Source organism: Leguminivora glycinivorella, chromosome 1, assembly GCF_023078275.1.
Source record: "Leguminivora glycinivorella isolate SPB_JAAS2020 chromosome 1, LegGlyc_1.1, whole genome shotgun sequence".
Lineage (NCBI taxonomy): Eukaryota > Metazoa > Arthropoda > Insecta > Lepidoptera > Tortricidae > Leguminivora > Leguminivora glycinivorella.
Window position 1 is genome coordinate 19,683,774 of NC_062971.1, and position 14,342 is coordinate 19,698,115.

General features: G+C 34.3%; 1 protein-coding gene across 1 annotated transcript in view; it reads right to left on the reverse strand.

Annotated features, from left to right (window-relative positions):
- The window catches only part of LOC125226690 (CUGBP Elav-like family member 2), a 276,900-nt gene that overhangs the window by 11,078 nt on the left and 251,480 nt on the right, over window positions 1-14,342 (reverse strand). Inside the window, exon 5 of the mRNA XM_048130789.1 lies at window positions 702-798. Coding sequence (XP_047986746.1) covers window positions 702-798 — 97 coding nt within the window. The remainder of the gene's footprint in view (window positions 1-701; window positions 799-14,342) is intronic.

The following is a 14,342-nucleotide window of genomic DNA, read 5'->3' on the forward strand; positions in this document are numbered from 1 at the left end:
ACATTTGAATTACATGATTTCCTCCACAACCGATTATACGACATTGCATGTTTTATTATTTCATATAGCCTTGTTATAAACCCGGATGATAAAATATGCTATGAATATTGGGTCCGAGACCCGCTAAAAACTGTGCGGGGCAACTTCATCACGTATTCTGTCAATTCACACACGATGTCCCATTTACACGTCAGTCGCGTTCAATTTAATAAAGCCGTGCAAGTCATTTAATAGTCGGCGCCATTCGGAACACCTCCCCGACTAAACTTTGTTGTAAGTTCATATGCGACATGCGGTGGCGTGAGAGCTTGTTTCTATGAAGAATGACGCGTTAGATGAATAATTAGGTATACCTACATAGAAATGTAAAAAAACTGATGATTTCTAGATATTTCGTAACACCTCACTAACTAACCTGTGTTTTAACAAATGTAAAAAAAATAAGATTACTTATTTCTAGACTAAGGACAATAATTATTACCAGCCTTCATGCATGTATTCTCGTCTAGGTCAAGTTTTCTTATATGTGCAAAATAATATTTCAGAAAAAAAAAATTACGCAATGAGATTTATTTTTAGTTTGAATACAATACAAGGAAATAAAATCTAAAACACAGTTAGTATTATAATCAGAGCTTATCTATGTAAACCGCCTAATCTACCCTATAGGGCGCCCCCGCCTACCAAAAAGGACCACGTACCTTAATGTAATCGGGGTCGGGCATATCCGCCTTCTCGTCCTCATTGTTGTTGTTGTTGATGCTTGTGCTGTTGTTGTTGTTGATCATACTCATCCCACTGAAACAAAAGAGAAATACTTGTAAATAAGAGATGAATTCAAATAAAAACGATCGCCCTAAGCAGATTGACGTTTGAAGCAGAGATTATGCATACGCTGATGCCTCTTTTGCTTTTTATATGCAGTAAAGTTGAAAATAAATTGCGTCTCGCCCAGACCAATACAGCTACGGACAAGCACAAGCGAAATGCACGATATTCGAATGACATCCAACATTATGTATATCCTAATGATATATGTGTGCGGCTGTGCGTTAGAATTGACCTGAAAGACATTTCATGACGATTACTAAACAACTACGAATCAAAAACTAAAACAATATGCAAATAACATATTTTAATTGTAAGTACAACGTTGCCATGTTTACGCTAAAATTATTAGCTGTTATAAAAAATGTACGCATAAATGGATGCGTATAGACAAACTTGTTGCGTGCATAATGTACATAACTATAATCATAAATATAATCGATTTGTATACAATGCCTATAAATAATTATTAATAACCTATGTTATTATCATGTAAGTATTGTTACAAATTTGTAAAGTTTTTGTTATAGAGCTTGAGCTTAGTAAATAAATAAATAATAAGGTGCGAAAATAATTTAATATGACTGAGACTTTTGCTTGTCGGGCGATGGATTTTTGTTTTTCACGTTAGTTTCTCAGTTTTATAGTAACTTAATAAGTACACATGTAAGGTGACGGACCCAATCATGGACAGTTTAAGAAAAATTTTAGCCTGTTTTTGATATTTCACTTATAAATGTAAAAATTCTACCGCTAAGCGTGTTAAATCTAGAAAGTCCTAGCCTTCTTCTACATTTCAAGCGTATTGCAGAATAGATACTCCTATTAGTTTCTTCATAGTTAACAAATTAAAACTAGGTGTTTTTTCTCCAATTATAGACGGCAGTTCTCCAGTAATGGATCCCCCATTATGGACAGTGAAATAAGTTTAAAATTTTACTTTTAAAGCCAACTGATACTCAATGAGTCAATTTTATATACCATAAATACAATTAGTTTGAGTTATTTTATCATAGGATTGTTTCTTGTAAATTTTGGTTTTGAAATTATTTCATGCTTAATCCAATAAGTAAAACGCATTCAAGTTTACACCGAGTATTATTTTTTTATTATTTTATACATGAACTCATCTCTCTTAGCAACATTACTAAGAATTCGTCTTGATATTTTTTTCAGTAAACTGGTGAATTTTATCTTGTCGCCAAATCCTTCACAAATAACCGAATTAATTGAAACTTCATAATGAAACAGCTCTACAACTCTAGTTTATGGTACATAGCCGTCAGTTTTTAGAAACTAATTTTAGATACTTATTTTTAAGGATTTGTGTTTTTTTGTCCATAATGGCATCACCATCCATTATGGGGTATTTTACCTTAACCCAAGGATTTTGTTTCTGATTTATGCTGATAGTTAAAATATGCAAACTACTACACTCTTGAAGCTGTGTAAATAATAACGGTTACCAATATAAAAATCAGATACTTATTGAAACGCTCATCCACAGACTCAATATTTACTAAGAAATATTACATTTTATTGGTATCATCTAATATGAAGTAAGTAATACGTTTGTTGATATTTCAGAATTTCCCCACAGATTTTTGTAATAGTAGAAATAGGTTCGTTTTCCCAAGGCGGCGTATCGGGTTTCATTTGTTGAAGATATTGTAGTTAATAATTCGGGGAAAATCCTAAGTAGACCGTATATGGCGTATGTTACTTTCAGATAAATGTAAGAATATTCGCGACACGTATATATCTTGTATGTTTGTGCCTGTCCCATCACAAAAGATCGTAAGGAGGTAACCCTCATGTCAGAACTGCTGTTGCCATTTCAGATGGAAAAATTCGGTAAGGAATGAAATTAGTTGCACTTGAAGCGTAAAAACCATTCTGTAATAGAAAGCCACTCATAAAATTTTCTCGTCCTAAGACGTTCGTTATTTTAATTCGGAACTGTCAATAAGACTATAAACATTCATTAACAGATTTTCAGCTGGTATGTCTAATAAAAACAATAGAAAGGAACAAGAAGTTGACTTGAGGACCATGCCAAGATTACATAATTTAACGAACAATACAGTAATACTGTTACTGGTCGACTGTCACTATCACTTCCATATTAGTACGACAGAAATTTCATTCACTACGGAAACGATTGGCATCTTGGGTATGCATCCAGTTCATGTTACGTGAAAATCGTAAGTGTAATAATAGGGACGCATTACTGAACAAGATAACCTAGATTCATCCATGATAAAGAGTCTGCAAACAGCAACACTTGGTGTTTGTATCTGATGTGAAACACACTGGGTATATATATTTGTCCATGTGAAACACATTGTATATGTAGGTATTTGATCACGTAAATCAGTTATGTTAACGTTACTTTACATTGCATTTTCATGACATCATTGAGTAATATACTGTGAATATAACATAAGTACTTACAGTCAACATGATTACATGAAATAAACAGGGACAATTAAATGTTACCATAGAGATACGAATGGGTTGCGACATATTTGGTCACTTTTGCTGTTTTCTTTCTAATTAAATAAAAATGATAGCTGTAAAGAATTTTAGTTCTTTGATGTTTCATGTAATGTACTCAGTAATTACTTATAGTGGTCTAAACGTATCGTAACATATAATTTTGCTTCAATATGTTTGTGTATTAGACGTAAAACTAAAATTGGCAAAACGTTATTGAATACCCGAAGGTACATACCTTGTTTACAAGGCAACGAGAAACAAAATCTAACCTCAAAATGTAAAACAAAATATCAACTAACTGGTACCTCATTGTTCTAGAAAAACTACGGTACCACACGCCATGCTCGCACTTGTTTGCCACCACACTATCACTGATAAACGCGTACATATCGCTTGATAACAGCTCTTATCAAGAGCACTATCAGGCTCGATCAACAACCGCGGAGGACTACAAGTGGATACTGGCGTACCATATTTATACCGGCATGTACGAATATAAAATGAGCTTTATATACACTCCTAGAAGAATTATTATAGGAAATCCATATATCGTGGGTAATTTCTGTTCTACCCACATAAGTGTCAGTCTTCAAATAATCAATAGCAGTGTTATTGCTGTTGAAGGTAAAGAGAAAATAATTATTGAATGAAAAAAAATAATCAAGTTTTAACCGAGAGATCTCCATTTTATGATAATAACAATTAATTTCACGTACTTCCAACATTATGGAAAGAAAAATATCGCTCGGGTCCATTCAACTTTATATAATAATCTAATTGAATTCAATCATGTAGGTAATCGTGCATTTCGCTTGCTCTTGTATTGGCGTGAGCGAATAGCACGATAACGTAATGTTATAATCGGTCATTCAGATACTATTCTAGTGTCAGCGTACATTCGTATAAATCGTATAGGCAGGTACATTTATCTATTATTAATTCATATATTACAAAAAATACTAATTTTGTGAATATTGTGTAAATATGTATTATGTTATGATTCATAATAATAATAATAAACAAGACTAAAGGAAAAAAACTTGGGTTTAAAACTGTTTCAGAAATTAAAAAAAAAACGTGCATTTTTGTAGCTTCCATACTTTGTGCCATTCGCAATCACGCGGACTTTTGTGAAATCTAACCTTTAACAATATCATAATACGAGTCTAGGCACGCATCTTCGTAAATGACACTATCTAACAAGCATACCATAGTGGGAAATGGCCTGGTTACTAAGCATGCTAGTATTGCTAGTATAAACTTATGAAATCTCAATAACATATACCTACTTTTTATGCATTTACTTTTATTTGTAATACTATTTCTTTCAAAATGTGGAAACAGATTTAAAGAACCCGAAATAGTAATGAAATTATATATTTACTATACACCGTGGGCATTAATAACCCAAAAGGTTTTAACCACGCGTTTTTGATATAAAAACATGCTAAAAATGTCATATGACTTTTGTAATTTTTTTACATTTTTGAATAGGTACTTTTTACATTATCGTACATGAGTCATAACCAAAAAATGAAGTTTTGGAGTTTTTTCTCATATTTTTTTTTTGAGTAAGAGGTTATCATTGCATAGTTTTTCTTTTTTTTCTAGTATCAGTTAATTATGGCTAAATATACATAGTGGTATAAATTTCAGTCAAGAATGCGTTTTTTCCCGAGTTATGACGAAAAACAGTTTAGAGAAATATGTTATTATCTCTGAATCTAAGCCAATAATGACATTATAGTTTCTAAATGTGGTTAGGGTTTATACATTGTTAAAATCTTTCGGTCGGAAAAGTGATGTGGCCGCTATGTGTGTGTGCTAAGTAGTATAAATTAAGTACAAGCAAGTTTAAAAAAAACGCGCGTGTCGAGGTTGGCCGCATGTGTGACTTTATAATACAAGTATAGGTAATATAATCATAGTCTTAGAGCAGCAGTGCATGTTGTTGCAGGTGGTTTAAAATTGTATACCCTCTCTAAAAGTTTTAACATAGGTAGGACGTGCTTTTATATTAGTTTGGGGCCGGGACAAGTACTAATCCACCACACAAACTTCGGTGTTAGTCGCACAAGCTCTAGTAACAGCAACATAGGAAGACTGGTGAAGTTTTCTGTTTGGTGTAAAAAAATATCTAAACGTCTTTGTATTTATGTGTAGGGTACTCTCTTGAAAACATTTGTGAAACAAATATTTTTTCACCTCACTAGCTCGGAAAGGACTTTTTTATTTTTTAAATACAGATAGCAAAATCGCATTTTATCCACAAGAGTGCAAAGAATATTTGAAATGCGAACGTGTCATTAGTTACTTTTTAAAATATAATTTCTTGTAAAGGCATGTCCCAGACAGGACAATTTTCTCCCTGTGTTTAAATTGTCTTAACAAATCGTGTGATGCGAACGTAAAAATAATTTCATATCGAATTGTATCCGACTAAAAACATTAAATTCAAACAATTTTATAACATGATTTTACCATAAAACACTTAAACTAGAAATTGTATTTTTGACTCTTCCATTGTACTTATTCAGAACGCACCTTAAGTAACATTGCAATCTCAAAACGCGTGAAACGGAACGCAACCAAATAGAATATACTTCTTGATTCTTCATTTAAAACTTTTGTGGTGTCGGTCGGTGCATTGTGGAAATTGTAATAAAAGCAAATTGACTTATTTATGTGCAATTATGTTCCAGTCGTTTTTATTGCGTGTTTCCTCGCTTTAGTGAGGTGAAAAGTTATGTGTTACACACGGGATGTAAAGTTATTTTACCTCGTGTGTATTGCAACACTATCTACGCTCAGGATTCTATTTTTGAACTACTCGCTTCGCTCAGAATTCTATTTTCGAACCACGAGCGAAGCAAGTTCAACCATAGAATCCATTCGCTAGCTCGTAGTTCAACCCTAGAATCCATTCGCTAGATCGTGTTGCAATTCCACACTCGGTTAAAATACAACTTTGCACCCTTGTATAACAAATAACTATTTTGATCTTAGGTTCCGATGAGAAAGATCCACTTTAAGACGCTACAGGAGCGAAAATGCTAAAATGGAAAGGAGCCCTTTCAATTAGGGAATTTTAGTTAAATATACTAATAGTGTTATTAACTAGATTTATTGAAAAAAAAAATATCCATTCAGAACAACTCAGTTAAAAGATATTGCGAAAAAATCTTAACCCTTAAATGCATAGTGATGTATATATGCATCATGCATTTTTGACTCTATTGACAGCATGTCAAAATTTAAATTTGAATGAATCTTTGTCAAGGTCATGCATTTAAAGTTTTAAATCGAGGTTCCGCTTTCGACTGTTTCCTCCTTCTAAACTTAATGAATCATAATCGAAATTTGAGAATCTGAATAAAAAAGAAATAATCTATGTCGGATCGTTTCGTTTTTTTGGATAATCGTTACCAATTTTGAATACCGCACCTTGTTTTGCGGCATAATCAATAAGGCTGTTTTTGGATTTTTGATGGGCTCTAGCGTCTTTAAAAAAACAATAAAAAAAAATCACAGATAAAAATAATACTAATCTGTGTTGATAAAATCATTGGTCTGTCTTCAAAAAGCAGGGAGGAAACAGTCGAGAGCGTTTGTATGGAGAATTGATCCTTCCTGTATCGTCTTAAAATGGAAAACCATGGTATTTTCCGATAGATAAACTCCATTTACTTAAATTACAATAATTAAAAAAAAATCCAATATTGCCTTTGGGTTAACCATTCATATAAATCAGTTGAACTCCATACTCAAGTACTTACTAATGTGATTGAAATACGTTTTCCAAATGGAAGCAAAGTTAATCTTTGAAGGAGAACGGTACCCCATGGTTTATCGTGATTCTCAAACTCGTGTGTAGGTTAATATTTTGTTTGAAGTTAACATTATGGCGTTTAATCTAAATGAATTCTGGGATATGTTTAATAAGTAAATAATAAGATTAAACATTTTATGGCTACCTATCGTGTGTGAATTGCAGGATATTGAGCACTGGGGTATCTTTCACCCTACATAAATATTATATTGGAACTATCGGTCAAAGGGTTAAAACTGGTGACAAGTGACCCCTGCGTTCGGCACGATAACGGTTAACGTTATTATCTCCCCGCAACACGCGCCTGACTATACATTTGACAGGCTGACTCACCCCGTGTTTGCCGTGGACGATTCATGAGCAAACATTGGATTAGGAGCTAGGTACGGGTCAGGAAGAGGACGCTCTATTATACCGTTAGATAATGCAAGTAAAGCTGACGGTTTTTGGCTCCAATTGATAAAAAACGGAAGAGGGGCTGAAATTAAACGTTAACACTGTTTGTGTTACAGGATTTTCTGTTCACAATAAATAATTGACTTGCTATTTATTATTTATACTATACAGCACGACCACGGATGATTTTATTAATTCTGTTTTGCGGTACAAATTCAATCGAATAAAAAGTATCTTTTCATTTAATACGTTTAAAAAAATTTAGTATGCATATCATCATCCTCCTTGGTTTCCCGGAGTTTGACATAGGCCGTGGTCGTGCTAGGTAGGTACTCCCTGGCACGACACACTATATTTAAGATTTTTTAGGCAATTTTACTGTTGTGGTACAAATTCACGAAAAAATGTAATCTTTTTCTGTACCTACTTACCTTGTTAAATAAAATAAGAGAAAAACAACTTAAGACATTTACAAACTGACTGAAAATAAAAGCCTGGGGATCCAATTACAACTAATCCGGAAGATTTGGCGTAGGCACTAGTTTTAAAAAATCTGTAGCCGTAGGGTACTATGAAATAACACGATACTGACGTTAGCAAACGCTAAACTCAATCACAGTCCATCAATGAGCAACGAAAAAGGAATGAAGGCCCATATGAATTTAGATTAAGATTTAAACTTTTAATAATTTTATTTTCTTCGTTTACTTTTAATACTTTGTATATATTGTAAATATAAGTCAGAATTACAAGTAGACTGTTTTTTTTTCACAGGCAACTAGTACTAATTGAAACTATTCTGGATCTTGACACAGTTAATAAATTTATGTAGTCTTATCATAATTTATCAGCATCGTCATCGGATTTACCAATTAGTGCAAAATTTCAAGATGCTGATTGAGTTAAATTTACTAGTAATTAGAAGAGGACTACCGCCCAAAACAGATATTTCATAAAAAAATAGACCTCATTTTCCTCCCTAAATAATGTCATTTTTGGAATTTCACACAAGTTTCACTCTCATTTTATATGGAGACAATTTCAATATTTAACCCGTTCAAATAATAGAATCACTACATCGGAAGTTAAATAAAATCTTTTTATAAAATGAGGCTGATGGTTCCCAAATCAGACTAGCGTCTCGAGTGACGTCACAACACCCACACCATGACATCACGCAATCATCCCCACCGCGTTCTGAACTCGAGCTCCACTATCCCACCTGACATATTATATCTTATCTTATCTTATCTTACACTATTCGTAAATAGAAGTACCGAGGCGTCACAGCGGTTTTGTTAAAATAGTTGCATCTGATCGTTATAACTTATTACAATAAAATCACTCACGATATACCATGGGCCTGGCTACTTTTCATGGATTTTTTATTACAATTTGTATACTATATTGAAGATTTTAGCATGTGGTTTTGTTTGCTACACGCTAAAAAGCTTTTCGGATTATTAGAATAATAAAAACAGTAATAATGAGCACCTTGATAATACTTTAATTAGTACCTATCTAATTGGTAGGGTACCTTACCTATCTATTAGATGTAAGTACTTGTCACTTGAGATTGCATGACAATTTATTTCATGTTGTTTTCCATGCGATTCAGTTTATTATTTAATCGTCGTGAAAACTTAGAAAGATAGACTTTACAACTAGGGATTAGGGAACAAATCAAATTATTTTATTAAATATAATATATAAATTGAGGAGTGTCTTTTCAAAAGGGCTTATTTCCACTTTGAACTTTTTTTGGGAAATCGAGAAAAACATAATTCCACGGTATTGATTTTGAAATTAATATTTAATTTGCAAAATTGTAATATTGTAAGTTGACGTTAATGCTATGATTACATCAAACGTAACATGTGTACCTAAATAAATATTTAATTACCATATGTTTTTGAGAATTAAGCACTTTTGATGCGAACTTTTGGGAATTAAGCCCTTTTGTTGTGGCCTTGTAGCGTAAATGTTATTATTTTAAAATAGTTTTATTTTATTTTTGGATTTTGTATTAACGTTAGTTGATATGAATGTTGTTGTAATACATACATTGGTTTATCCACATAAATAATCATTACACATTTTTCAAAATGTGTTCTAAACTTTGATGTTAATCTTTTTTTTAAAGATCAAGGCGAGACTTTTTGAACTTTTATCTCAAAACAACGCGTAATTTTCTATGCTAAGAAAACTGCATTCATAGTTAAAAAAAAGAAAAAATGGAAAGAAGCCCTTTTGAAAAGACACTCCTCAATTATAAACTCAACTTGGCAGGCGGGTGGTCTAGTGGTTCGATTCTCGGCTCGGCCCCAAGTGGGCCTTGTCGTTTTTTTTGTTTCGTGTATGATATCTATTTCAGTTTATAAGATTGACTTTATTTACTATTCTGTAGTTTTGTTTTATACTCGATGTACGTTTTTTAGTTTTAGAGTTATTTAAGTTTTTAAGTAGATTTAATATCATTTTATTTGTGAGCTAATTTGTACCCATTTTATAATTATTAAATTAATACTTCTGTAGTTTTAAATAAGCAACATTGTGCACTACATTATACAGGATGGCATGTCATGATGCTGCTGCTGTTTGTATAAAAATGATTCAGGTAAGTATTCGGAACCTTTTCTTTTCGTAGCAGGTGTTAAATCAAATGAATTGTTAGATCTAAAGGGTTACCTTATAATGCGTTACCATTCAGGGGTGATGCGTCAATGTTGAGCACGTTTCTATTTACGTTCCCTTAAGGCAATCTATCACGCACAGCCTCGCTACCTCACTCATCGATAGTTGATGCGCACCTTAGTAATGAAACCTTAGAACTTTGATACGAGTAGGCATATTATATATTACAGTTTGAAATTAATTCAGTAGCCTACTTAAGTAGATTGAACAATACCTATGTCAAATATAGTAGTTATGTTGGTTTTGAATAGATACTATTTTTGGTTAAGTATGACTCTAATAATTAAACTCTATTCAACCCCGTTTTGGGTTGACTAACCAAATGGGGGTTTAAAAGTAAGTACCAACTCAAGATCGAGAAATAATTGTTCACAGCTCACGTCGAGAAACAATATCTAAATATAGCACACCTATTTAGTAATTAACGAATCTGTCCGAGGTAAGTATTACAAGCATTGTCACTTACTTGGGCTTAGAGTAGGGCGCAGAGGGCGAGAATGCCTTGTGGTTTCGGTTGGGGTGCGAATGTCGGTTCGCATTAGTGTCGAGGCCGCCGCCCGGCGAGATCTTGCCCGCCAGCGCGTTCAGTGAGTGCAGCATTGCGGGCGGCGGCCGCTTCGGTCCAAGCAGCCTGGTCACCCTGAAGACTTCACCACGTTTGCCGATACCCAGCTTGCCTCGGGCCGCCACGACGCCTTATCAACTGATAAGAGGCGCGGGGGCACTCCCGCCCCCCGCCTCATCGCAACCTGACACTCTCACAACACTCACACTGATTCACTTTTTTTGAAATGTTCACAAGGTAAAAACGACGGGGTTATCGTCCTGTCCGATTTAAGCATGTTTGAGACATTTTTTCATTTCCTTTAAATACTTTTCAACTTTTGTTATCACTGTTAAACTGCGAAACGTGATGGATTAGATAGGAATACTATTTTTATAATGTTTACCTTTATCTAAGCGTTGCGATATTCTAGACTGTACTTACAAACTAACCACTTACTTACACTACACCTACACCGTACCTAAATCTTCACCCAGTAAGAATCACATGAAAATCACGAAGAAGCAATTAGTTATTATTATTTGAATCGTAATTATTACTCACTTTTGAAAAATATGCCTACAGATAACGAACAATTTCATAAAAAGTATTCATAAACATCAAAATGGAAAAACGCCTTAAAGAAAGTTTCAGCAATATGTTTTAGGCCAGCGCCAGCGCGGCTAGCAATACTTCCGCCGCAGGCGTTTGATTTAATGCCTTACCATAGCTAAACACACCGTACGCCGCGCCGTCCATGGTAAGCTGATAGGTCGGGTAAACATATCCTTTTTTGGCCAATGTTATTTTTTATAAACAGGCGATGAATAATGTTGTTATTTATTACTAACACTGCAACCCTTTCTCAGTGTTCTTTTATATATTTTCTTAGGTAATTTGCACAAACAGAAAATAAAAATGGAAACGAACACCTCATTAATGCTTGGCACTGGTCCAGAAGTCTAAGTACGTACAACTATATAAACTTATATGTTTGTAGAAAGTCGGTACTATATTGTCACGTTACTTAAGTGCAGCTGGCTTCTTGGAAGTTCAAATTCCATTTGCTTTTAGAATGAAGTAGGTACCTAACTAATTATTTACATCTCACATTTAATTAAATGAATCTAGGAATCGTTAGGATTTTTTTAATAATTTAGCAAACTCATAAATTCTCTACGAATCACTTGTCGATGGTTATCGCTGTCCAGAAACAACAATCTCTTTTCAAGTTTACCTTTAGATAATGTGCATGAAAGAGTGGCGCTGATTGTCCAAATACATGTAACCTTTTAGATCGTCAACTAAAAGGAACAAATTTGACTCCATGATTTCCTTCAAAAGTCTACAAAATGAGATCAAGCGAATAATCAAATTTCTTATTGGGTTAGCACTGTCAGTCTAAAACATTAAATTCTAATTTTGGGCACTGAGTGTTGTGTTTAAAATGCGTTATGGTAAATCTGACTCCTCGATCCAGTTATCATAATAAGGCACTTGTTACCGCGGGAGGCACGCCAGCAGCGCCGCGGCCGAGCCAAATATTTATGTGTTTATACTGTTTATTTTGTATTCATTATACTTTCTTGGAATCTGTACCCTGGGCGGAATAGGGTGTAATTTTTTTTTATATGATACTCCTAAACTGTGTTGGTTTAATACCTTCATAGAATAGGTACCACCATAAAAAAAAAAAAACAAATTACTCCCGTGAGGTCAAGAATTTTACTACTTCTTTCCTCCCTGTACCTATGTAGTCGAAGTCGACTGACGGATATGGGTTCAATGATAGCGTGGGCGATGGGCTGATGGTAACCTGTCACTATGACACTATGATCACGTTTGTTTCAACCCCTTAAATGCTTAAAGTCGCACGGATACTAGAGAAGTGCTTTGCCTGTAATAACTAGCTTTTGCCCGCGGCTTCGCTCGCGTTTGAAAGAGACAAAAAGTAGCCTATGTCACTCTCCATCCCTTCAACTATCTCCACTTAAAAAATGAATGATAAGAAAGACGGACAAACAAACAGACACACACACTTTCCCATTTATAATATTAGTATGGATGTACGTGTATATTTTACAAAACATGTGAGTGTGTTCAGTAATACGTCCCACTTTGTCGCGAGATCTACTTGTATCTTTATATGAATAAACTGACAAAGCGGCTTTATAGCAATCGACAAAGTGGGACATATTTAGCCATATAAGTAATTGTATCGAATTATTTACTTCTGCAGTTGATCAAACACACAATATGTTTCACGTTTGTTCTGGAAATTCTTCTATGGTTGTACATCTACCTTATTAAAAGCGTGCGTTGAATTCAGTTACACACAAAGTATACTACACAAAAAGTTAATGAGTTATTGCGAATTTCTATATTTAGGTATGCAGCCACAAATAAATAAAGCCACGACCTTTCAGTTCTGATTCAACGGAAATTCATTTCATGTCGCATTAACGTCGGGCGAAATAAAATTCCATACATTTCGCTCCAAGCATGCCTGCAGGGGGTGCAGGCCCCATTCGTGACTTTGACGATTTGGCGTGTTCAATAAAAAAATCTACCAATTTATGTTCACGAATAGCACTGCGGACGATTTGCGCTCGAGCCATGATTCTCTTGGTCTTCTTCGTACAGTAATAAAATGCGAAGAGGCCGATTACCATAATGCTGTTAGCAGATTTTTTCGTTATCTTTAGTTTGCAAACTCGGTGGGTTTATGGTAGATTAACCTTCAAGATAGGTTAGGAAGGTAACATTGAAAAAAATATTGTTAAGTAAGTACTAAAAACTTTCAATTACGCAATATTAAATAGGTACACGAAAAGGAAAGTTTTATATTATGTCTGCCACTAGAGCGAAAATAATCAAAATATCGCATAAAATATTGACAACAAATGACGAAAAGAAAAGTCGAATGCCGCCGCAAATAATTATGTATATATGAGTAAGAACTATCTTTAGGTATAGAAATATGTACCTGCAAAGGTGCACGCAGTTCGTTTTGCTCAAAAGCTATAGAAGCCAGGAGCGCTAACTATGTATAAGACGAGGAAGGACAAAGACGCACAAGTCCAGACGGGGTAGGATTGTGTACTCGTAGACGTCGAAGCAAACTTGTGCAATCTGCGACAGACCTAGCCGGACACAATGAAGTACTCACTCGCTCGTAGAAACATTCAAGACGTCAGCAACCATCAGTAGGTACTTATCACAATCCTACTTTCAAAATACCTAATATATGTTCTTAGGTACACAAATAATTTCGCTAAACTATGGACAGTTTGTTGGTGAATAATGATTCACTTCATTTATTTTCTTTCTCCGCTATATAGGATTTTTACAATAAGTATAAAAAAATAGTAAAACCAATGTGAAAAAGATTAAATCAATGAAGAACAAATGAGCTGGGCTCTGTCAACATTCAATTACAGAGTGCTGTATAATTTTCGGCCACAGTGAAGCTGCGTTAAATAAAAACACAAACACAAGTCCTTGTTTGATTGCGAGTGGGCCGGCTTTTTCGTGTTGAATGTAAGTACGGAC